Source organism: Thermobia domestica, chromosome 13 (assembly GCF_964235325.1).
Source record: "Thermobia domestica chromosome 13, izTheDome1.hap1.1, whole genome shotgun sequence".
Classification (NCBI taxonomy): domain Eukaryota; kingdom Metazoa; phylum Arthropoda; class Insecta; order Zygentoma; family Lepismatidae; genus Thermobia; species Thermobia domestica.
Window position 1 is genome coordinate 156657780 of NC_137466.1, and position 26540 is coordinate 156684319.

Sequence of the window (26540 nt, forward strand, 5' to 3'; positions counted from 1 at the left end):
CCGCCCACGAGAAAAAACGAGACAGAATTTCCGTCACGAGGTGAGACACATCTTCCAATAGAATTAGACGTATTTTTCTAGACGAGTTAGCACTTTCTCGATACCATATTTCGGACGAAACTGTCCCAAACCTAGCCTCGTGGGCAACAGTAAGTAAAAGAATGTTAACATTCCTTTTGAAACACTATAACGCTTCCCCACCTACCCACTATAACGTACCTTATTCCAAAGTCCTAATAAATGTATATTTTTAAGTGGCTTATTATGAAAGTCTTATTAATCAAGGAATAAACGTCTACATAAATAAATAAAAATTTAAGAGAATAAAAGAATTATAACGTTCTGGCAACTCGCAATAGCGTTAATAGCAGATGTTACATTGAGAGTGGGTGCTCTAATTTATTCCTCATACTCCCTTCTCCGCTTCCTTTCTCTCGTTTGGCCATTAGTTGCTGACTTCTGACACGATGCACGAGAAGTAATAGGAAATCAGAGATTGTTGCATATGTTCCCTTCACTTACCCATGATTCCCTTCCTCTCTGTCTCTCTCACATATATATACACACACTCTCTCTCTCTCATTACGCCTGTCCTGTCCTTCCATCGGACGGGTGCTGGATGCAGAGGAGGGAATAGAAACGTTTCCGCAGAACGCGAAAAAAAAAAAAAGACTGATCTATATTTATTACCAGGTTTGTGTTTGATGATTTTGAATTTGAGAGAACGTGAAACGAAAAGAAAAACTAAAAATAGAAAAATATCAAATTTGTTTTGTATATTGTATTTTGTACTTTTGAAAATGAAATGAAATGAAATGTCTGGATCATTTGTACTCTTTGAGCTAAAAGAGACGAATCATTAATTAAAGTGAATGATTAGATGTAATTGGTTTAAGGAAGGAAAAGGAAAGCCTCGAGAAAATTCACGGGCACGATGTTATCCACCATATTCTTGTATACCTTGGGATTGAACCAGGAACTCTTTGCACCAGAAGTGAACATTCTACCATTAAAAAAAAAAAAAAAAAAGACTTCATCAACTAAGCCACCGTCCTCCCAATTGTACTTTCGAGTTTTAGTTTTACGTATTCCAATACTGTGGATGTTGAAGATACCTTGCATGTTATCTTCTTAGCTCTACCTTAGCTCTACATTTAACATAGCCTTAGAACTGACAAGGACGTTAAAATTTCGAACAATCAATCAGACCATCCTGAAAAGAGATGATAAATGACGAAGGCTTGAATTAGTACCTATGCTGTAGTGGGCTAGAAAGTGGAGCTGCATGCAACCTACAGGCGACATATATATTGGCCTCCCTCTTCCCCTCCTAATACATTATAGAATTATTTGATTCTTTGAGGTTTAGCTTCTCTTTTTCAGCACCCAAGCTATTTGAGATGTGTACCCACACTTTAACGTAGAATTTGAATTATATTCCCACCGAGAATCGAGCACGGGTTTCCCGCATAAAAGACTACTATTCATATCGTGTATTATAAAGGAACTATAATCAGCTATGACCAGCGATTAAGGAAAAAAAAGTTATATGAGCCTTCATCCCCTATGGAGATCCAACATGTTATGTCTGATTTAGAAAGCAACTTTTTCGTTTCAGGTACTTACGTGATATGGGAAGAGTTATTATGGGAAGACTTCCGTGATCTTTGTGGAATAATTCTGAACCAGCTGGAATGAAACTCATCAGTTAACACCGTTGTGATAATTCGTGATCTTTTATAATCAATCCAACATACTATGACTCATTTGTTCACCTGGAGATCACTGTTATAATTCACGAATGAAGAATTGCAGTGTGTGAATATGAAATGACAAAATGCTCTGCTGATTGGATGCAAAGGAGCCACACGTGACCTCTGACCTGCGGCTGCAGCTGCGGATGACGGAAGCCGCCTTTTCCTCTTGTCATCATGGACAGACGGGGCCATCCGGAAGTGGCTATACGCATAGGGAAAGAAAGAGAGAAAAAACGGGATGTTACGCGATCGAGAAGCTAAAAAGGACTATTTCCGTGTGATATCTTTTCCCACTGTCCATCGTGAGGGAAGCTGTGGTCTCTTGCTAACCAGTGACTCTTAGTTCTGGAATGAGAATGGGAGATTCAATGAAACTAGCGGATGTTCCTCTGCCGTCCACTCTTTCTTCCGGGATGTTTTTGTTAGGGGTATTCATTCATACGAATGGACTCAGCGTAGAGGATATCACTATTCATAAAGTGCAGGTGTTCACCTTGCATTCAATTTTCAATATGTACAGTACTGCCATAATCAAAGTAACGTGAGCATTCATTCTTGCTTTCAAGAGACCCTACTCAACTAGTCATATTCCAGCAATTGACTCCTTTTCTTACGTATTTTCTCAAACATCCCTTAGAATTTTAAAAGAATATAGATAATGGATGATGAATACCTATACAGTCTCTTAGATTTATATGTGTAGAGTATGGATGATAGTAAAATTATATCTAATCTTGATTGACCGGATAGGCTTAATCGTAACTGTATGCTCTTGATAACATTTCTTACATTAAACATATTCCAATTCTAACTATAGCAGTGTCCCACCATCCGGACGAAAATGAAGAAAATAAGTAGATGGTTGGAAACTCTGTAGAGTTACGAGATGTAAACACTGCCTCCTAAACACTCTCTGTCTCACCTTCATTTCCTACTAGTTTACGATAAAGTTCCGAAAGAGTTAAGTCGTTAAATGCTTGTTTTTTTCTTCGTTCGTTCGTTCGTGGTGACTTCCAAATTCAATACTTTGCTCCCAAACGAGGGATCATAAACAGGTGCAAAATGGTCGACAGTTTCCATATGCCATCATCCTTCAGGTTTTATGGCCTGGGGGACCCTTTGGTAGTGATTTCTCAGTTTGTGGATATGGTTTGAGAGGGGAGTGGTTTTATCTACTGACTCATTCAGATACTGTTTGCATTATAAGACACAAGCTACTAAAATTGTTCAGAAAACAGAAAACTTCATTTTCGGTACAAAGACCTGACTTTTCTTTTTTTTCTAATGAGAGAAATCTAACCACCCAATGTCTCTGTTTTATGAGTGTGTCGCGTTGGATCTCAACAATATTGACATGTCGTTAGTATGAGCGTCAGCAAGTGTTATCGAATGGATCAATCGCCTTCCTCTCACCCCCAGGCCTCACCTTCCACCCATGAAAATTGCTTTCATCTTCAAAGTTAAAATGGATACAGTATATAGAAAATATAAAACAACAGTATTTCTAATTAAAGCGAAGGTTTTACAAGAAATCCTGTGCATCTTGTATTTAAGGTTGGTGTAAAGGGACAAGTTTTGCCAATAGATGTCACTGCAGGCTTCGTATCTCTCTCATGTATTTTTTACCTTTCACGAAAATTTACAATTTTTCTTACAAATTTCGACCTAGAGACTTCAAACTTTTGGAGAAGGAACTTCATAACCTATCGAAGGCAACAATCCGTGCCGATTTCTTATTTTGAATTTTCTTCATTGTTGAAAGAGTTATATTGTTAAAGGTTTGGATATCCCTTTCAATAAACAAGCGATTTCAACAATGAAGAAAATTCTAAATAAAAAAATCGGCACTGACTGTTGCCTTCGATAGGTTATGAAGTCCCTTCTCTAAAAATTTGAAATCTCTAGGTTGAAATTTGTAAGAGAAATCGTGAATTTTCGTGAAAGGTAAAAAATACATGAGAGAGATACAAAGACTGTAGTGAGATCTAACGGCAAAACTTGTCCCTTTAAACTAACCTTAAGAGAAATCATCATCATCATCATAGATATTCTGCCTTATTGGCAGGTCACTTGCTGCAATTGAGAAGCTTCTATACTCCACGGTCTTCCGCTAGCCTCTTCGTCTTCACGTACGATTTTTCTGTTTTGATGTCTTCCATTAATTGTAGTCTCCTTCGCCCCCTCCCTCTCTTTCCTGCCACCATACCCTCTAGCACGTCCCTCATGATACGTTTCCTTCTTATCCAATGTCCCAATCAGTTTCTCTTCCTCTTCTTAATAAACTAAGATGGTTCTTTTCTCTCCTACAATTTCTAACACCTTCTCATTCGTTTTCCGCTCGACCCAGCTAATTCTCTCCATTGTTCTCCACACCCACATTTCGAAAGCTTCCAGTCGTTTCTCATCATTTTTGCGTGATGTTCATGTTTCTGACCCATACAGTACAATATTCCACACGAAGCATTTTATGAGTCTTTTTCTCAACTCTTTATTCAAGGTCCCACAAAATAGTATTTTCTTCCTCCTAAAGGATTCCTTCTCCATTCCTATCCTTGTTTTTATTTCACGTTCACATTTCATATCATTACTAATAATATTACCCAGGTATCGAAAACTAGTCACCTCTGTTCTATTTTCTCCCTTCCTACTTCTATATTTGACACCTTTGTTTCAATCACCATGGCTTTTGTCTTTCTAACATTTATATTCATCCCATATTCTTCACAGTCCTTCCTCAAATTTTCTAACATCATATTGATTTTCTCTTCAGATTCTGCAACAAGCGCCATATCATCTGCAAACCGTATATATATATATATATATATATATATATATATATATATATATATATATATATATATATATATATATATATATATATATATATAATTCTACCTCCTACTGAAATGCTGTTTTCATTATGGAGGCACCACATATTCCTGATACAAAGTCTTAGAAATGACTAAAAATGTGGGAAAATGACAAAAAAAAACATATTCCATTATTTTAAGAGATCAATTTTATTACACTTAAAATTTTCCACTTTCTCACAAGTGAAAGCGTTTTGGACGAATTGACTTTTAAAATTTTGATCAGCAAGGGAGGCAAATGATAGTCATTTCAAAGGTCTTTGGTACAGGAAGCACTTTTGTATAGTACAAAACAAACAACATGTGATCAACATGTATTTCCTATCCAAAATGTTTCGTAGCCCTTTGCAATCTTTGAGATCATTCCTCCACAATTTCGGTGCTGGGATTTTCCCCCATAATACCAGCTTTTAAAATAGCTGAAATACATAACTTTTTTTGGGGGGGGGGGGTAATTACGGCCGTTTGTAAGATTTTGGAAATGAATACATAATTCCATGATGCCCTTACCTTTAGTTTCTTACAGTGTAAGAAATCACTTCTCAGAGTCTGTCGATTAAAAAAAAAAAAAAATAAATAAATAAAATAAATTTGTTTAAAAGTCATAGTTTCATACGGACAGCTTATAGGTGGCGTGTGTACCACATTCTTTTCCTGTTATCACGCTGCCCGTATGTAAAGACGAACCACTACGAATAATTGTCTTCGCAATGAAGAAGAAAAAGCAATAATCAACAGGGGGGGACAGCAAAGAGTGTGTATGCATGATATCCGTATGAAAAATGACTATCAACCCTTGTCAACCTAATTACCCTTTCTGTGATGTCCTATGTAATGATCATGTTTTGTGCGCAACCAACAAACTGTTCTTCTTGTGCTCACAATTAGCTTTATATTATATTGGTGTTCTCTTATCTCCTGTCTTGTAGTGTTCACACATTTGTTGTGCTGGCTACCTTCCGTAATGACAATCTCTCACAGACACTCTGTGCACATATGAATTAGAGAAATGAAAAAAAGAAGAAAGAAAATACTGAAAGAAGATTTGTCAGATAAAAGGTAGACAATGAGAAGGGCGGACAGGGTTCGCGTGATTCTCTATCTCCCTTTCATCAATTTTCTGTGGAGACAAGCAAGCAAAAAGACGATCGCTAATGGATACTTCAATAATAATTTTGTAAGAATCCCATTACACTCACACTTGGGTATAGTTTTCTAAATGCTAGAAATAGTGAAGACGGAAAAAGAGTAATATTTAATTCGTATTTTGTTGTGTATAATGCATTCCTGTGTAAAATCAATACCCAAATTTTAAGTTTAAAAGAATTAAGGATCGTGCCACTAGTAAAAAGTGCGCAAGTGTTCTTGGATACATTTCTCACTGCGCTGTTTATACTAATTTGAGGATGTTACATACAAAGAAACTAATTTCAAACATGTTCGTTCATGGGGTCAGGAGGAAAATAATCTCAAATTTGGAATTTGTGAACTACCGCTTATGATGATAGTAAAAATGCCCACGCTTGGATTCATTTCTTATTGCACTTTTTATACTAGTTTGAGGACGTGGGCACTTTTTACCAGTAGCACGATCAATTAGATCTTTAACTTTTTTTTTAACGGGAGCGGAGGATACAATTTACGTAATGTTTTAAGCTTAATTTAGTTGAACCCAGATGGAGAACATATTTTCATAATATTTTGAATAACGTTTGTTTATTTGTTTATTTTACAATATTACTTTAAAGCAAGTGAGAAGGCTCAATTTCATCACCAAAAGCATACATTCATCCAGACGCCGATAATTGTCTTTTCTATCTGATCCAAAAGTTACCGAAAATTATATCAATAGTATTTCTAAAGTTATTACTTTTATATTACTTTCATTTTCTTTTGCCTGGTGTCTTTTTAATGTGATCGTAAGGTCGCTGTCTCTGACATACACACATATCATATGTGACACACACAAATACATACACAAAAAGTAATAATATAAAGCAAGACAAGGTCTTATTATGTTGGGAAGAACCAAGGCGTGAGTTATGACCAGCTGTCACTGGTGATGGTTCTCGGCTTCTGTTGGTCATATCTAGAATTTCCATTTGGCCTTAATGCATTGTTTGCGGTGATTAGCATCAACTGTAATTACAATTCTAGAGAAAGCTTTGCCTTTTCTTCTTCTTCTTTTCTTTTCTTTTCTTCTTGTTCGTTCTTTTGCTATTGCTGTCAGGTTAAAGTAAGAAGAAACGGTATTGGAATAAGCAGCGCACTCTCACGTCACTTGTTTTCCATATTTCTTCTTGTGTCTTCTGTGTCTGATGAAGGAATCAGGGTTGCTAACTCTCTGCAATAACATTTAGACACAAAATGTAGGTATTTCCAAAGCGTGCGTCGCAATGCTTTAATGGATCAAATGTCTTGCTTTGGGACAGCTATGAATTTTTATTTGATTTGAGTTTAAAATAAAATGAAATGAAATCTTTAAGTTTTACGTCCCACGGTTTTGTCGTATGAGCTAATCGAGACAGTAATGATGAGAAATGAATGAAATAGTGGAATAAAGGAAGTGGGAGGAAACGGGAGAACCCCAAGAGAACCCCCCCACACGGTGTTTGTCCACCACAAAGCTCACTTGGTGCGAGCTTGATTTGAGTTAACTTTAGCGTTCCTTTCAGCAGAGAGGCTATACAAAACGTAGACTTACAGCTTAACGTGGAAATCGAAACACATAAGCTGCGGCCGAGAATCGAACCGAGGTCTCTCGCGTACACAGTCACGAAGGAACTCTGGAACAGTTATGAGTTGGTTATCACGTCCAAAATTTTGTTCTTGGAAGAACAGGTTTCACGTACGAAACTGACATATTTTTAAAAAAAATTAAAAATGAAAAACTGAAACGGAAGTAATAAAATCCAGATCTAAACGTTATTAGCATTATGATCAAATAGCACACGTAAAAGTTCTGTACATTTTATTAAAAATTAAACAAACATTTTATTAAAATTAACATTTTTAGACCTAAAATATCATGGCTACACATCTAACTTTAATAAACCGTATTCTCATAACCATATTTATAAGTCTGATAATTTAGTATTTTGTTTCAAGTTAAGACTCTTAAAAGCCATAGTGGTCGTCAGGTCTTGTTTTCACGTGACTCCCCAGTTTGCTTCACGACGCTGGTGGACGCCGAAAATTGGAAAGCACTGGTCGGGAATCGAACTTGAAAATACTTGTAATAATGGTTAGTCAAGTAAATTACTACGCTCTTCTTCAAAAAGTATCATCAAAGTGAGTTTGATCATTTAAAACAATGAGTAGAGAACAGTCAAACGGAAATATATATATCAAGAGCAGCGCCGTGTCGGCAGATATAAAAACCACTGGTGTATAAAATTAATGTGAAGATCTTCGTGATAAGTATGTAAAGAACTTGCTCTGAATTGAACATAACTCCTGGTAAAGGAAAATAGGAATGTGGCATATCGAAACAGCTATCACACAAACAGCGAAATTATGATAACCAATAATACAAATAATAAAAACAGAAAAGTATTTAAATAGACGTAACATTTCTTTAAAGAAATAACAGTGAGGTTGCCAAGAAAATAAAAAGGAAAATCAATGGGGAAAAATAGTGAAAATACCTATATATATATATATATATATATATATATATATATATATATATATATATATATAGAGAGAGAGAGAGAGAGAGAGAGAGAGAGAAGAACCAGCTGCCTTCACGATAGACATATCAAATAAATTATTGAAAGTACTCAATACAATTTTTAATCATATTTGTGGATTTGAATGTCGGGCGTTAACTTGTAGGTATAAACAACAACAACAACAATAATAATAATAATAATAATAATAATAATAATAATAATAATAATAATAATAATAATAATAATAATAAGCACACTAATAAAGAAATGTTCACGTCGCAGGAATTCGCAATAGCTACAGCTAACCAAATTTCATAAGAATAATAAGATAGAAAAATTAAGATTAGGGAGTGACATAGAAAATAATAGGGACAGTATACATAAGTTTACGTGGAATATCCCTGCAAAGAAGACCATTGTTCAAGAAGATAATTGAATAAAACTGGATCATAGGGGGTAATAACTATTTTGATTGGATCCAATTGGCACAAAACATCGCTGGTATGGTATGTTTTTTTTTTCTGTGGCGAACATTCGGCTTTTGTAAGTAATAGAGTTAACTGATTTTAAACTTTAACTGTCACAGCGAGATGCAAATTTACCATTTTACACGCTGTTCAAAACAAAAGCAGTTTTAAAAGCACCAAGGGTGACGGAACGTCTTTCTATTCAATTTAAAATAAATTATACTTGTGTTTCTACTTAAAACTAACAGAAAAAAAAACTGTTAATTTACTTCTACTGCTCACTTTCATTATATTAAGGAAGTCTTTATTCAATCCTAATTATTAAACATCCGTGGTATCAGTGCGTTTTTATTGAAGTAAGGTTCGTTTCCACATATCGTGCCTCATGAACGGAGGGGAGAAAAAGATTGACTCCAAATAAATGTGGGATAATTGTAATTGTAAAGTAAGTTATCGTAACACATGCATTGAAAGATGTTGAACTGCAGGTTTTCTTCACATCTTTTAATTATGTCAAAATAACATAAATTCGATGATTTTGATTGTTAATTTAAGTTGTAGTGCAAGAAAATCATGATCGTTGTGTTGTAGTTGTAGCATTGCTATATCTGCAACCTGCACAACAAAGATAGAATGAAGGTTGCATCCAACCAGACGACGAAAACATGTTAAATATTGAGTAACATATATCCCAACTAGCGAACGAGTAACATGTATCTCGAGCCAATTTTGTAACTAAAATGTTAACAGCAGTGTTACCAACCGGTTTAATTGTAGTTAATCTATCAAAGTTCTTTTTCTCCTGTTCGTAATAAACCATTTCACGCATATATTCAGTATTGTTTAAAAAAAAAAATAGTTATCCAATCTCTTACAACCATATGTAGCACATTTTGGTGTTTTGACTAGAAATAAGGATCACAACTGGTTAAAGACTATTACCTTTGTCTTTGAATTCCGTATGTGAGTAACAATACAGGGTTTTTGAGAGAGTAGCGGAAATTAAAGAGAGTGACGGAAGATTTTATTAAACAAAACCATATATCTGATATGCTTGAACTGTTACACATTAATATACATAATAAACACATTATTTTGCTCAGCGAGTAGTTAAAAATAAGATTTTTAAGTCGAGAAAATAATTTATGTGTTAACCAATAAACAAGCATTTAAAACACAAACACAAGCATTGTAAAGATCGTTGAGCTTTAATCTTAACTTGATTGAAATTTACACTGACAAGATATCACGCAAGTCTCTAAACTTCAAGGACACCGATCCTGGGGGGCCGAGGGGGCCCGGGCCCCCCAAAACTCATGTAGCCCCCTATTGTATTTATAAATATACAATATCTGGCATAATTTGAGTGCAATTTGTCTTAAAATCTTCATATATTATATACCTTCTTCATCTGAATGCCCCCCCCCCAATTTACAGAGAAATCGGCGCCCTTGCTAAACTTCAATCCTAAATTTGTCTATTAATCATTCCTGCTTTTTACAGCTCGTTCCTGTTTTATAATGAAATCGAATAAAAAGTAACCAATTTTTATACAATATGCTTAATGCACGGTAGAAGCTCACTGAATTGTCGATTGTGCTATGTTGTTCCTGCACTGGAAATCACCATGCATATATTGTTATTGGTCTTACAATATAATACCAAGATTACAAAAGATGGGTCTTACATTACTGTGAGCGCCGAACTACAAGTCAAAACTTGAATCGGGTGAACAGACCAACATGTAATATCATTCATCACGGGCCGTTCCCCACCACTAGTGAATTGAAATAGCGAACTCGGGCCTATGAATACAAAAATAAAGGTCCCGGAAATTGATATGGTGACCACGATCACCAGTCATCTAGGTAGCTTTTCATGGTCAGAAACATTAATTTGGTTTAGCCTAATTTTAAGTTCATTTGTTAAAATAATTCCCTGCTTAACGATAGAAAGCAAGTATTTCGATACTTTGAAACTATTACATTTGATGATGGTGAAAATCCAGAGAAATGTTTGTTAGTTATAAGAATCAATAAGAGATGGCAATTATGCCTGAAACAAACACAACAGGTCTTCATGTCTTTCTTTTCTCCCTTCTCCCCCCTGGATCCATCCATGGATTTCCCATACATCAAAAAAGGCGAAAGAAGTAAGAAACGCGTTTACTGACAAGAAACAACACGGTAGGTAGAAAAGAAAAAAAAGTCTGACTCATGACGATGACAAATCGTAGTGGGTGGAAACTTTTGCTGTTGCTTGTGGTTGAGGTGTCCAGGGCGCACGAGTTGGACAGGAAGTAATCAGCACTCGACAGCTAGGATTGTCCTCTGTGTCCGACACTATGGGAACATCGAAAGGGGTGCCAACTCATAAAATAGTCATGGAACTTTGATTCACTTATTTTTTTAATTATTTTACGGCAAAGTTTTAGATGCTTACACATTAAGAAGGCGATAAATGAAAGTTAGAATAAGACTTGCACAGGGTGTTTCAAAACTACACCGACAGCGTTTGGGAGGTGATTCCTGACACCAAGATAAGAGATAAAAGTATAGACCATGCAGGGTGCACAAATGCTTCTTTTCGGAGTTATAGGCTCCCGAAAACATGAAAAAAAAAACTTCAAAGGTCCATAACTCCAAAACTATGAGATCTACCGTATTAGTTTCCGACTTCAGTTAGGAAACTAATATGTGCGCTATCCTAAAATCCATGTTTCAGAATTAGAGTTCCAGAGAAATCCATATTCAGAGACGAGAACTTACACAACTAGCAACTGGTTATTCATCATTGTCTTGAAAGGTCACCTATATTTGCATTTGGATGTTAGTCTGCCTAAATTAAGAACTTGTTCAGTTACAACCACAATTCGTGATAAGCATTGAAATACGTTCTGACATTCAGAAATAAGTCAAATGAAAAGTGAAATGAAATCTTTCAGTTTAACGTCGCATAGTTGGGCTCTGTAAGCCAAAGAAGACAATGAAATGAGTTGATAGAATGAGAGTGTGGGAGGAGACGAGAGAACTCCGATAAAACCAAAGGAAATGCTGGTGTCCATCACAAACACACATGACCAGAGATCGAACCATGGACCCCTTGCATCAAAAGTGAGCTTTACCACTGATCCACCGTATCTCTCTAAGTCAAATTACTACACTACTTTAGGAATCAAACGTTGTGGTGATAAACTATGTGAGATGGTATCACTTGATCAAATGCCCGTGGAAGCGACTACTTTGATCAATGGAAAGAAAAAAAATAGAGCTACGATATTAATTCATGTTAAACTTGGTCTTCGCACTCGGTCTCCGCAATGCTCCAGGCTTTATAAGCAATCACTCATCTTCATATTCTCACAATATTTTATTTTGAAAAAGAAGAAGAAGAAAAAAGAAAACAGACTACTTTATGTATGTATGTATGTATGTATGTATGTAAAGATGATGTGAAGGAGAGAAAAAATACGATGATGACTATGTGAGGTTGTCATAAACATACGCAGCCGAAGCATTTCGTATAATAATGGTTTACCATTTTTTTAAAAAATGTCACAACACATTTATTGGTTGGTCTCGTGTCTTTCTTTCACGAATTCTTCACACATATTTTTCTTTCGTATGTCAGGGGCTATGAAGACAGTCTCGGGTTAATTGATAGATGGTTATCACAATACTTTTTTCTTTCTTTCTTTTCTCTTTTAATATTTATAGGAAGAAAATGGTGGGCTCAAAAGGAAGACAAAAAAAGAAATTTAACTTTTATTTCTTTCAATTTGCAAGAGAAAGTAGAGGTGCACCATCTAAAAATCTGTTTAGGACAGCAGAAAATTAAATTTTACAAGTTGGAATGGACAAGTTTGAGTAAATACATAGTACAAAATGCGTTAAAATAGGATTTGATGCACTAATGTGTTTAACAGTAGTTCTTAACCGATGTGTCGCGACACAGTGGTGTGTCACGCAGTCTCTAAAGTGTGTAGTGAAATTTTAAGATTTTAAAAATCATGAAGAATTTAATAATAATTAGTTAAAATAGAGATAGACTATACTAGTCAACACTTTCAGTAGTAGCAATAATGCTTAGTGCTATAAAGATTCATTATAAAAGCTAATTGGTTTCACTATTATATTATTATTATTATTATTATTATTATTATTATTATTATTATTATTATTATTATTATTATTATTATTATTTATAATAAAAATATCAAACAAGTATTTTGCGATGCTCTCGAGGTTCGTCAGTCAAAGATGGTTGAGAACCACTGGTTTAACCTACACAGTAATTTTAATGAAATGATGATAAAGTGTTCTAAGATATGAGATCAAACTAACTTCTAATAAAGGTCTGATGTAGAGATTTGCGACGTATATAATAACAACAGTTTCCTTGAGTATGAGTGAGGGGCTACTTGAATAAAGAAGTGGTGAAGTATGGTTGAAGCAGACTAGCATCCAGGAATTTTTGTTGAAAGCGGTCCAATATCACAAGCCATTATGTCTATGTAGTAATTGAACGGGTATTATTCTGCACCCGAAAAAAACGATAAGTAATTGTAAAATACCTTCACCTATATTTTCAGGGGGGGGATGATAGAACTAGATTGTATTTTATAAAAGTACAGATGAAGCGTTGAGATCAAATTTTCATGCTACATCAATAATATCTCTGTTAAACAAGTATAGTTTTATTGAAAAATGTAAGAAAGGCTATCAACCTCGTGCTTATATATTAAAGAAAGTTGACGGGACAGTTCTCACTGATACACATAGCATATTAAATAGATAGAAATATTTCTTTGACGAATTGCTTAACAAGCAGCCAAAAACTAATGTGCGTGGGGAAAACTGGAAAAGGAGATACACACCGCAGAACCGTATATTCCAGAACCTAACCAAATAGAAGTAGAAATCGCTATAAAGAAATTAAAGAAACACAAATCTCCGGGTGCAGACGAAATTCCGTCTGAGTTAATTTTAGCTGGAGGCGAAAAATTGTGGAACAAGACACACAAACTCATTCTCCTTGTCTGGAACAAGGAAGAATTGCCACGAGAGTGGAAATAATCAATCATTGTTCCAATTCACAAGAAAGGCGACAAAACTGACTGTAATAATTATCGAGGTATTTCTCTTCTGTCAACGTCTTATAAAAACCTCTCAAACTTTCTGTTACCAAGATTGACACCATACGCAGATGAAATTATTGGAGATTATCAGTGCGGATTTAGACGAAATCGATCAACTATCGACCAAATCTTTACCATTCGACAAATACTCAAAAAGAAGTGGGAATACGACACCGATATATCAAGTATTTATTGACTTTAGAAAGGTTTACGGCTCGGTTAGGAGAGAAACATTGTACAACATTCTTACAGAATTTGGTACACAGAAAAAACTAGTTAGATTAATTAAGACATGTTTAAATGAATCGCAAAGTAAAAGTCCGGATAGAAAAAATTTGTCCACGAGCTTTCACATCAAGAATGGCCTGAAACAAGGAGATGCGTTGTCGCCATTATTATTCAACTTTATTCTGGAATACACCATAAGGAAAATCAAAGATAGCAAACCAGGGTGTAGAGTTGAATGGTGTTCACCAGGTTATGGCGTATGCTGATGTAAATTTAATAGGAGATGATATGGGAACAATAGAAAGAAATGCAGAGCTCTTATTAAATGTTTGCAGGAACATGAATTTAGAAGTAAATGCAGAGAAAACTAAATGCATGGAAGTTCATCGGGATCGTAATACGGCAATGGATGCGTTAAAATATCGAATAAAACTTTTGATAAAGTGGATACTTTCAAATATCTAGGATCAATATTAACAGACGAAAACCATAATCGCGAAGAAATTATTTGGTCTAGGAATTAATTCGTGCGGGTGGACAAGAGATGGCGCAACGAACGGAGCGTCCCACAGTTCCGTGTATCCACACATGTGTTGCAAACCCCTGTCATCGCGTATCATTCGTAGTATAGGGCAGTGGATTAAAGCGTCAACAACACCAGTTTGTAGTTAAGTGAACATGGCGCAATTTATGCCTGATAAAGTGTTTTTGCGGGGTGTCCTGCTGCATTACTTTAACATGCAGAAAAGTGCGACTGAAAGTCATCGTATTTTGGTGGAAGTGTATGGTGACCATGCTCTAGCTGAGCGAACGTGTCAGAAGTGGTTTGCACGGTTTAGAAGTGGTGATTTCGGCTTGGCAGACCAAGAGCGAGCTGGACAGCCAAAAAAATTTCAAGACGAAGAATTGACAGCATTGCTCGAGCAGGATTCGTGTCAAACGCAGGAACAACTTGCAGCAGCATTAGGCGTTGATCAAACAACAGTCTCCAAACGCTTGAAAGCCATGGGAATGATTCAAAAGATGTCACATTGGGTTCCACATGAATTGAAAGACAGAGACGTTGAAAGACGAAAAACCATTTGCGAATTGCTGCTTCAACGACAGAGCAGAAAGGGGTTTCTGCATCGAATTATTACGGGTGATGAGAAGTGGATCCATTACGAGAACCCTAAACGAAAAAAGGCCTGGGTGAAACCAGGTTAACCAGGTCCATCACAACCAAAACGAGATATTCACTGTGCAAAGGTTATGCTGTGCATATGGTGGGATATGAAAGGTGTGGTGTACTATGAGCTGCTGCAACCGAGTGAAACTATGAATGGAGAACGTTATCGACGACAATTAATGCGTTTGAAGCAAGCTCTGGCCAGAACACGACCAGAATGGGAGAACAGACATGATGAACTTATTGTTCAACATGATAACGCTCGCCCACATGTCGCAAAACCGGTCAAAACCTATTTAGAAAATGTCGGATGGGAAGTTTTACCCCACCCGCCGTATTCACCAGACGTTGCTCCTTCGGACTACTACTTGTTCGATTGCATGAACAACGATTTGATTGGACAGCGGTTTACTTCTTCAGAAGATATCGAAACATGGGTCTCTGACTGGATCGCTTCCAAGGATGAGGACTTCTTTCGCCACGGAATCCGTACACTGCCTGACAGATGGGCGAAAGTGGTGGCTAGCGATGGACAATATTTTTCTTAAGGTATTTATGTATTTTGTGTTTGTACTACAGCTTCAATGTGTGCGTACCAACCGCACGAATTAATTCCTAGACCAAATAAATGTCGACTAAAAGCAGGGAATCTCTTGTCGTCGCAAATTTTGTCGAGGAATTTGAAGCTTAAAATATATAAAACGATAATCATGCCTGTTGTTCTGTATGGTTGCGAAACATGGTCACTTACTCGGAAGGAAGAACATAGACTGAAAGTATTTGAGAACAAGATCCTGAGACGAATATTCGGACCCCCCCCCCAAAAAAACGGGGGGAATGGGAAGTGGCGGAAACTTCATAACGAGGAACTACATAATTTATACGGTTTACCAAACATTGTTAGAGTTATCAAGTCTAGGAGGCTCAGGTGGGCAGGTCATGTAGTCAGGATGGAAGAAAGTAGGAACGCTTTCAAAGTCTTAACTGGAAAACCGATCGGAAAGGTACCATTAGGAAGACTTAGGCGCAGATGGGAGGACAATATTAAGAATGATCTCTCAGGAATAGGAATACAAAGTAGAAACTGGATTCAGTTAGCTAAGGATAGAAGTCAGTGGAGAGCTTTTGTGAAGGCGCATTGAACCTCCGGGTTCCATAGGCCATAGAGTTAGTTAGTCAGTATACAAATGTATGTTGAGTTAGGAAGTTTTGGGGGGAAGGGGGTCCGGACCCGGTAGACTCTCAGCTGTAGAAGCGCCTTGTTATAGTATGACAAAATATTGTGAGGTACTTACCGGTTTCTCGATCACTTCTGTCCTCTGATGTGGACTCTGTGAACATATCCAGTTGGATGGGCTCTTTTGGGCCAAGAAGAAGCTCTTCGGAGGCACCAATATCTTGCGTTGTTTCGTAGAATATCTGCAACAAAACAAAAATGCACAGGTTGTATCATTGAATTGACTCCTACTATGGGGTTAATATGTATAGAGGATGTGTGTTACGTTTCCCCCATCCGATAAAATCATCACATATATGTGAATCTACAGTGATATACAACAAGGAGTTTAAAAAGTGCTACAGTTGCGGCTATGGGCATGGAAGAGAGAATAAATGCAATTTTGTTTTGAGGGAGAAAAAGTTATATTTTTAGGGTATGGCTCGGAGGTGGGGAGGCGAAATTTTTTCTCGGATCAGTTTTTTCATACTCCAGTTCGGGAAATTTATTATGCACGCGCATATAAAACAAGACGGTGTTATCAATTGATCTCACTCTTCCTCTGTATAAAAATTTTACTAAAATCTAACATTCTCAGTCAGATGAAAGAGTGGTGGAATCTTCTGGACAACCATGATTGTAAGATAAATCAAGATGAAACTCCTTTTGTACGCCAATCATATTTTGAGCTAGGAGCACGACTGCTAACAGCAACTAACCATTGATATTGAGGTAACGGCATTTTTAATGGCCCGGAGAGGCAAAAATATTAAATACAATCCTAGATACAGGGGCCACCTTTGGTATAAGGAATCTTTGATTCAATTCGAGGCCGCATGAGTTTATGGCCACACTAGTGTTTTTGTTGTTGTTGTTGTTGTTGTTGTTGTTTTCTTGGGAGAGAGTCTAATCTGTTTACATCTATATAGGGATGCGCACGAGACGAGTCGAGACAGGATTTTCCTGACAAAATTCGAGTCGAGACACGGTTCCTCCAATAGAAAAATATACATTTTTCGAGTCGAGACATCACTTTTACAGCAACTTTTCGAGTCAAGACAGGCACAAATCTTGTCTCGTGCGCATCCCTACATCTATATTCATTTAATCAATTCTTGCATAATCATTTACTTCTATTTATATACATTTCCTCCCTACAGAATATTCTTGAAAAATGAAATATTACACTAATAAATATTCTCTTTTAGGAGTTTGCAAATTATTATTACGCAAATAGTCCTTATCTCTAACACAAGATCTTAGTTTATCTTCAGGTTATATTCCGTAGCTCTCAGATGGATCACAAAATAAGCTCCTTCAGTTTTAATTATAGTAGATTTTAATTATGCTTCAGGAATCGCATCTCGCTTTATCGTATAAAACTCATAAAACAATTACTTTAACTCAATTAAATACACAGAGCGTAGAAAAAAAATGGGAAAAAGACGATCCATGATTCTGAACCAATTATAACTAAATTCTTGCCGTGATCCCAGAGGCAATGGTTTGGTCGAAGTTATGCGTGAACAGTCACAACATCTATTTGTAAATGGATTGAATTGAGAACCTCATTTTTTCTCCTATGTAAATGGATTGAATTGAGGACCTTAATTTTTCCCTTTGTAAATAGATTGAATTGAGATCCTCCATTTTTAAAAATCTGTTAAAAATTATTAATAAACCTTCTTCAGTTTCTGAGGACAATATACTATACATCAGCGTCTGTTCTTGTGGATCTCTTAAATTAAACATTACTTGGAAAAAATAAAATGAATTTTATATTACTTTTTTTTTTCTTTCTTTTTGAGAACCTCAAACAGTTTTGAAATTACATAAGCGAGCGACTTTCACTTTCTCTTCCTGGGCTGACATTTTATAAAAGTTTACTTCCCTATCTACTCTATTTAAAAGAAACTTAATATGCGTTTATGTCGATTAATGCATGCAGCAGCAGCAGCAATAATAATAATAATAATAATAAAAGACAGTAACATTGTCTTTAACCAGATAAGCTTTTCACTTGTTACACATTTGTATATTATTAATCATCTTCCGAAACGGAAAACAATCAAGATAACTCAATACAGAATTCTATATTATTTATTATATGGAATAAAATATCAATATGTAGGTCTCTATGTCACACACACACACACATAATGGCCACACAAAGAATGTAGAAGTAGATTACATACAAATCTATAACATTATAGTCCTCGATTACTTGCGTGTTGGCGATTACAAGATAGGTATCGGGACAGTACAATAGATGTCCTTGATAATGACTACCGTACTTGTCCTAACTAGGAATCCTGGCTCCATCTGAATGGTTCCTTCTCCCCCTCCCCCTTCCAGCCATCTTTCATACCAACGCTTTTTACCAAACAATTCACAGAAATACTAATAACAACACTAATAGTAATCAAAAGATAATATGGAAGTGAGCAATTTTATTTTCTATTAGATTTTCACGTGTCATGATGGATTACTGTTCTACCACTAAAAGAGTGTTTGTATCTGTGTGTGTTCACTGGTTAATCAATGCTTGATTTGGTTTTATTTATCCGCAGTAAGCCTTGACTTATTATTTCCATCATTAGCTTTTATATCATCCAATAAGTGACAGTGAACAGTTCATGATATTTTATCATTGGGGTTACTAACGAGACGAGGCAGACGAGATAGAGTACTCGTGACGAAATACGAGACAACGCTAATACCAGTCCAATAGAAACTGATATACTTTCCAAGATGAGATATCAATTTCACATTACATTTGCGAGAGAAACATCCTCAACTCTTTCAAAGGCAGAGCTGCTTTGTTGCTAAGTGGTTAGCGTACATATTTTTGGCGTGGGATACCTGGGTTCGATTTCCAGTGGAAGCCCATGTGGTTCGGATTCCACGTTAATCAGTAGGTCCCGTCTCATATAGCCTCGCTGTTGAAAGGAATGTTAAACTCAAAATCAACTCAACTCTTTCAAAGGCAACCTTTCTTGTCATTGAGAATAAATTGTAACAGAAATTTAGATGGTTTAGTTCAAGATCATCTGTGTCTAGCAGGCTTTGTTTTTAGCACCACCTATCAATATTACGAATAATATTACGTAACCAACTTGGGCGAAAGGGGTCATTCATTGCACCAAAAATGGAGGAATGAGTAAAATATTTTTTTTAGTTCACTGTGTATGAATGAGATATAACACTGAACAAGTTATTTTATTATTATTTTCCTACGATGGTTGGTTCTTAAATTTGTAGATGCAACTTAATACAAGAAAGTTATGCAAGTTAATACAAGAAAGTTACTTATATCATACTGAAGTTGAAAACACTGCAACTGCGGCCAGCTTTCTCGAAATCACAAAGTGATATACATCTTGGTGTCAAATTAACTTTAAAGGTTCGAGTCTTCATACAAAAATCATGTTTCTTTAACTTATTTTGAATACATTTTCTTGTTATAAGGAACAAAGGCTTTGTTATCTTTCAATTTCTTTTAACCATCGTTAAGTCTCGTTTGTTTTATTCTCCTTTATAATCATAAAGAATGAAGATTCTTATAATGACAAAATCAGATTTCGACTGATTTCTGATATACCGAATAGAATAGACTTTGAACGCTTGTCACCCAACAATTTTAAACTTAAGATGTTTAGAGAACTCCTGAAGTTGATTTCTTATTTCCTCCCTTACAGTGGTGGATCTAGAAGGTAAAAACTGGGAGTGGGGCAGCCAGAACCCAAACTGTGATATCATATGATACCATATATCTTAAATTTACTATAAACTTTCAATATATATATATAAATAATAGCTTAAATTATTTTTGTCTCTCAAAAAACTGGGAGCCCTAAGCCTCTGAGGCCTCGAGCTAGATCCACCACTGCCTCCCTACCTTCGCAACAAAGATTAATTTACCAATAAATAGAAGTCAAAAATTGAAGTTTCTTCGAAATCAGATCTAACAATTTGTACATATTTGATAAATCAATACATCATTTAGAACTTAACAATATAGGGCATCATTATCAGTTTCTATCCGGAAAATCCAAAAGAAATAGCTTAGTGATGATAAGTAATTTTGTTCATGCATAAGCACTTGAATTTTGTGGAATTTTGCTCATAGTTGCGCTCTCCTAAGTTCAATTTACAGTTAAACTTATTAATTTCGTTCACTGATACTAAGTCCATTTTATTAGACATACTGTAGAATCAAATAAGTTCTAATAACTCTTGAATTAAAAGCAAATTTGGTTCTATAAAAACATGGTCCTAGATAACAAAAGGTTGATACCGGAAACTGGACAACACTAAAAATTTCCATTCAGAAGTAGTTGTATTCTTTTCTTCTTTCTTATAACAATCTTCAAAATACACCTATCGAGATAAGTAATTTCAACAAACCTCTGTTAATGAAATTTTGGTGTATCACTAGGTGGATGCCAAGAGCAATTTTTTTTATTTCTATCTTCTTCTTCTTTTCTTTTTGGTTTTAGAAAAATTTCATTTTTGAACTCGTCCGCTGTTATAGTATCAAGATCGACCCACGAATTCTATACCAAGCTATCTTAATCATAAATTGGTTGTTTCCCTTCAAGATAACAAATTTAAACAAAGACTGTATTAAAACTATATAAAAACTAGCTCAAGTAGTTGAAGTCACCAAGTTATGCTTATTTCATACACAACTAATATTTTAGTTACTTTAACACATAGTATAGTTATTTATATAGTGATCTATGTTACTGCAGTGACTCAATGGTACAGCGTTCACATATCTTGTACTGGGGGTTGGAGTCCCTGATTCAATCCCACCTCGTGCCATGTGAACTTTGTGGTGGACAAACATCGTGCGCGTGGGTTTTCTCGGGGTTCTCCCGCTTTTCCCTACTTTTCTTATTCCTACATTTTATTATCATCACCGTTTTTCTTAGCCTTGGTACATAATCGTGAGACGTTAAACTAAAAAAAAACATTTAACTTATTATCTACTAATATGTTTAAGGGAAAAAACACACAGTTTTTACAGTGTACATACAAAACGTGAAGTATATCAAACAAATATCTCGAGAACATTAATGCTTCTTATGATACTTTTTGCTAACAAGTCTAGTATACACAAATTAAATGTAATCATAAAATGCATGCAGTATTCTTATATGGGAACATTTAACGCCGCAACTGGACTCAGAGAATATAGGAGAAATTGAAATTATAAAAGTGTTCTGTTATACTCAGAATTTTGTTACATAATCATTTACAGCTATTTTGCCTAGTTTTGTGATAGATATGAACACATCTACTTAAAAGAATGTGTGATTTTAAAATAGATGCATCAACCACACTTACAATACAATCAACCAGTACTTCATTTCTCTGAGGCATGTTGTTTCACACATGTGTATAATCTTTCCCTCCGTTTTGTCACACATACATATATACATATACATACATACATATATAGATATGTGCATTTCCATTCCATACGTTAAAAAACGAATTGTTTCTGCTACATTTTTAGCTGGTGTTTTCGTAAGCATTCCTTTGTTAGCTGGCAGTGAAGTGCATAGTAATTTCGCCTCCATTAATTAAAATGCATTTAACGACGTGATAACGTCCTTTACAAAATGATGCAACGCATTGCAGAGTATTAGTAGGGTTTTGTGATCACAATGTACTTATCAATGCTATATTTAACGCTGCCGATCAATATGATCGTACATCTTGTTATCAAGAGAAACGGAGTTTTGATGACGTCACTGGAAAAAATCATTACCATAATCTTCCATCAAATGGTATATAGATGGATACATATATATTCTTATCCTTTTTATTGATCCTTTATTAGCTGTGTTTATGAGGATATAGCTAATAGCGGTGTCATGTTGATATTACGATCCGTTCTTCGCACGTTTTAAATTGGCATTTTTTCCTTCAAAAAAGTTTATTTTATGAAGCGTTATTTCTCACACTTAGTAGGATAATGAGAATCTTGTAAAAATTTAATCATCACCACTGCTTAAGTTGTATAAACAGCAACAATTTTGTATTCTCATGTATCTGAGAATAGCTTTTATTTATACCGAGTAACATTTACATGTAAAAGTAAATTATTTTTATAGTTAAATTTTGTGCACTGAAACCAGCTTAATTTAATAGTCGCATCTAAAAAACTCAGTTTAAAGATCGTAGTTTCTTGTATCTGAAATTAGCATTATATGTACATATGTATATATATTTTTGGCGCATATTTTGGCACTTAACATTCTTATATCTAAAACTAGCTTACTTTTATGAATAATGTTTAACATTTTTGTATATGAACTTAGTTTATTTTAATTGTTAATGTTCATGATGCGAACTGGGATCGAACCAGTGATTTCACATACCAGACGCGAACTCTGTACCACTGAATCACAGCAGCATCATTTTTTTAAATGTTTTGTTGCTTAATTGCATAGTTCGTTTAAGTAGCATTGTAAGAGCAAGCTCTATATTAAACTATTGATTAAAACCAGCAAGTTTAATGTAATAAGTTAGAACTGTTAGTTTTTAATGTTTTACGAGTAATTCAAAACTGAAACTGAAGTGAGGTATTCGTTGAAGATATTCCTAAATGTCAGACCTGACAATATGATCTACCAGTCGTGGTATATAACGTCGATCGTCGAAAAATTTATGTACTGTGGATCAACTGTGTTCATTCGTGCCCCCCATTGATTATATGGAGCCTGTTCTCAGTACTGAAACTATATGGTCGTGAACTTCAAGTCGGATGTGCGAACAAAACATAAGCTTCCATTGGTAAACGAACCCGGCGCTTCCGTGTCGAAAGTGCATGTGCTAACCATCTAAGCATCAATAGCTCTAGTTCCCGCTCCAAGCTACACTTTTGGCATACGTAGCATTAAATATGGGTTTGTTAAACCTTTTTCTTCTTCTTTTTGAAATAAAGAAGATATATTTATTTTCCCTTTATCTCACAAAAAATATTGCTACCTTTCTTTTCAGACCAATTTTTCTCCAACAGCAATTCTGAAGATTTTTAAAAATTGCATTTCCGTCTCACCAGCTTATTTTTGTTACCCTTCGGTCTTCTTAGAAACAAATTGTTTACGTATGTCACTGCCAGCTCACTTAAAGACGCATCAGAGCATCGTGTTAGATCTTCATTTGCAACGACCCATCCCGACCCCCTTCTATTTACTACTTTTTCATAACTGCATCAGATGGCGCTGATGGGCACACCAGTTCTAATGGCAAATATTTCTATTTTTTCACATCATCCTCTTTCAGGAAGGAAAAAAGAAAAACACGTAATGTAAAGTAGATATATATAAAGACTTGTTTTTATGCTATCGTTTCATCAAAATTTCCCTAATATGTTTTTTTCGTTTGTTTTTTATCCTCTCATTCTACATCGTAAGAGATTTATTGTTCTCTTTATGAAACCAAGAAGCAAAGAAAGAAGCATCAGAAGTATCTTATCTTCGTTTTCCGATAATAGGAGACTAGTCGGCGTGGTTCTGTAATCAAAATTCTCGTGAAGGCGAGTTAGCGTGGTAGAGAACGGGCCATACTGTTGAAGGTTTATCTTACACGATGGTCTGTACCAGGGGCGGATCCAGGACCGACTTCTGGGGGGGCGGTGGGTTGTCATACTGTTACTTGTAAGGGCTCCAAACTTTGGAATGGGTTTTATTTACATATATAAAATAAGAAAGTTTTACTCTTCTGGGGGGGGGGGGGCGATCGCCCCCCCTGGATCCGCCCCTGGTCTGTACCCTCGCAAACTGAAACGGATTCATGCTTTTCTCCTTCTTCGGAACCCAAGTTAATAGTAGGTCGGATTAGCATGGCCGCGGTATTGCAGAAAAACTGAAGGAAAAGTTTTAAATAATAAAAAAAGCTAACTGTATTATTATTATTATTATTATTATTATTATTATTATTATTATTATTATTATTATTATTATTATTATTATTATTATTATTACAAATTTCTAAACAAATTAAGCTCAGTTAATAAATCGTTGATATAAATCTAAGCTGTCGGATGATAGCTTAAGTCATTACATATCAAGCACTTACCACACTAACATCGGAGGAAGAAAGCAGGGATTGGTAAGGAAAACCGTTCGAAAGTTTAGTTAGTAGCCTACTATTTAAATTAAAACCGGCAGTTGAATGTAAGACGTCCTAGTTTAGTGGAGGCCAAGTTCTTTAACATTGCTTTAATTTTTTTGTTTTGTTTTTAGCACAAAAGCAATATGAGACGTTAAGTAACCAGGTTAAGGTAGGATTCCACCTATCTGGAATCGAACCCCGCGATGAAGGTGCTAACCCGCTAACGATTTTGCCGCGAGTAAGCTTGAAAGGAAAGGAAACATTGTAACATTACTTTTGAGAATCTGCAAACTACAATAGTTATGTTAAAACAAAATTAAATTCCATAGTCGAATATTTGAACAAGCAAATATGTGTATAACTATTCGAATAATGGATCAATTTGTGAACAATTATTCAAATAACGAATATTCGAACAATAGGAGTAAAAATTTTCGAAAATTTATTAGAACAGTTAATATTCAATGAGAGGAAATGTTTTGAACAAATGTTTCGAACGAAAATTTTTCGAATAATAGTTATTAGAATAACGAATATTCAAATAACAGGAGAAGAATTTTGCAAATAATTATTAGAATAATAAATATTCAAATAACGGTAGAAGAATTACGCAAATAGTTATTCGAATAACGAATATTCAAATAACAGAAGAATTTGGCAAATAGTTATTTAAATAACAAATATTCAAATAACGGTAGAAGAATTACGCAAATAGTTATTCGAATAGCGAATATTCAAATAATAGAAGGAGAATTTTTTAAATAGGTATTAGAATAACGAAAATTCAAATAACACAAGAAAATTTTGCAAATAGTTATTCGAATAACAAATATTCAAATAACAGGAAAAGAATTTGGCAAATAGTTATTCGAACAACGAATATTCAAATAACAGAAGAAGAATTTTGCAAATAGTTATTAAAATAACGAATATTCAAATATAGAATGGGATCAGAATTTGGCAAATAGTTATTTGAATAACGAATATTCAAATAACTGGAGAATAATTTTGCAAATAATTATTAGAATATTCAAATAAAGGAAGAAGAATTTTGGAAATAAGTTATTCGAATAGAGGAAACTCAAATAACAGGAGGAGAATTTCGCAAATAGTTATTAGAATAACGAATATTCAAATAACAGGTGAAGAATTTTGCAAATAGTTATGTAATTGCAATAAGAAATATTCAAATAATGAGAGGACAATTTTTCGATTAATTATTCAAGTAACGAATATTCAAATACAACAACTCTTCGAATGTTGGGAGAAGAAGTTGTGTAGAATACTTGAATACAAATACTTTGAAAAGTTGTTCGAGTAATTTTTAACTGTGTCAGTGTCAACAACAACTTACATTTTTTTTTTTTTAGTAATACCTGAACAATTTGGCCATCTAGACAACATAGTCACTTGAACAAGTTGTAAATATACAGTACTATGGAAGCTATGGTGACCAATATAGAAATGATTTACTGTCTTTTGAATGATCTTGATAAAAATCTCGTAAAAGAAGAAGAAAGAAAGAGAAATCTGGAAACTTAACATAGAAGTTGTTATTATGTATGTTTTGTTGCGTACGTTATTATTATTGATTAGATGAAAAAAGAGAGAGAAAGAGAGAGAGAGAGAGAGAAATAAAAAAAGGAGAGGTTTTAATGTCTTTACTTTTCATGTAACATCATTTAGAACTTCCGTATGCACGCTAACGGTTGGAGTGAGTCAATTATTAGTTGAATAATTAGCTCGGTTACAGTCCACCATACGAAAGTGTCACGCACATACATTAGTATTCTTATGAGAGCTTTGCATTCATAAATTGACTTTACACAGTTTTTATCCTTCTCCCTCTTCTTTGTTCAAATAGATCAACAAAAACTTTTTTTAAAAGAAAAA

At 35.0% G+C, this 26540-nt stretch overlaps 1 protein-coding gene across 4 annotated transcripts in view; it reads right to left on the minus strand.

The window, feature by feature from the left end:
• Positions 1-26540, minus strand: part of LOC145668667 (transcription factor hamlet-like) — a 582644-nt gene that overhangs the window by 61353 nt on the left and 494751 nt on the right. For all 4 annotated transcript variants that reach the window (XM_081736724.1, XM_081736722.1, XM_081736725.1 and 1 more), the window contains one exon: positions 16597-16720. In XM_081736724.1, coding sequence (XP_081592850.1) covers positions 16597-16720 — 124 coding nt within the window. The remainder of the gene's footprint in view (positions 1-16596; positions 16721-26540) is intronic.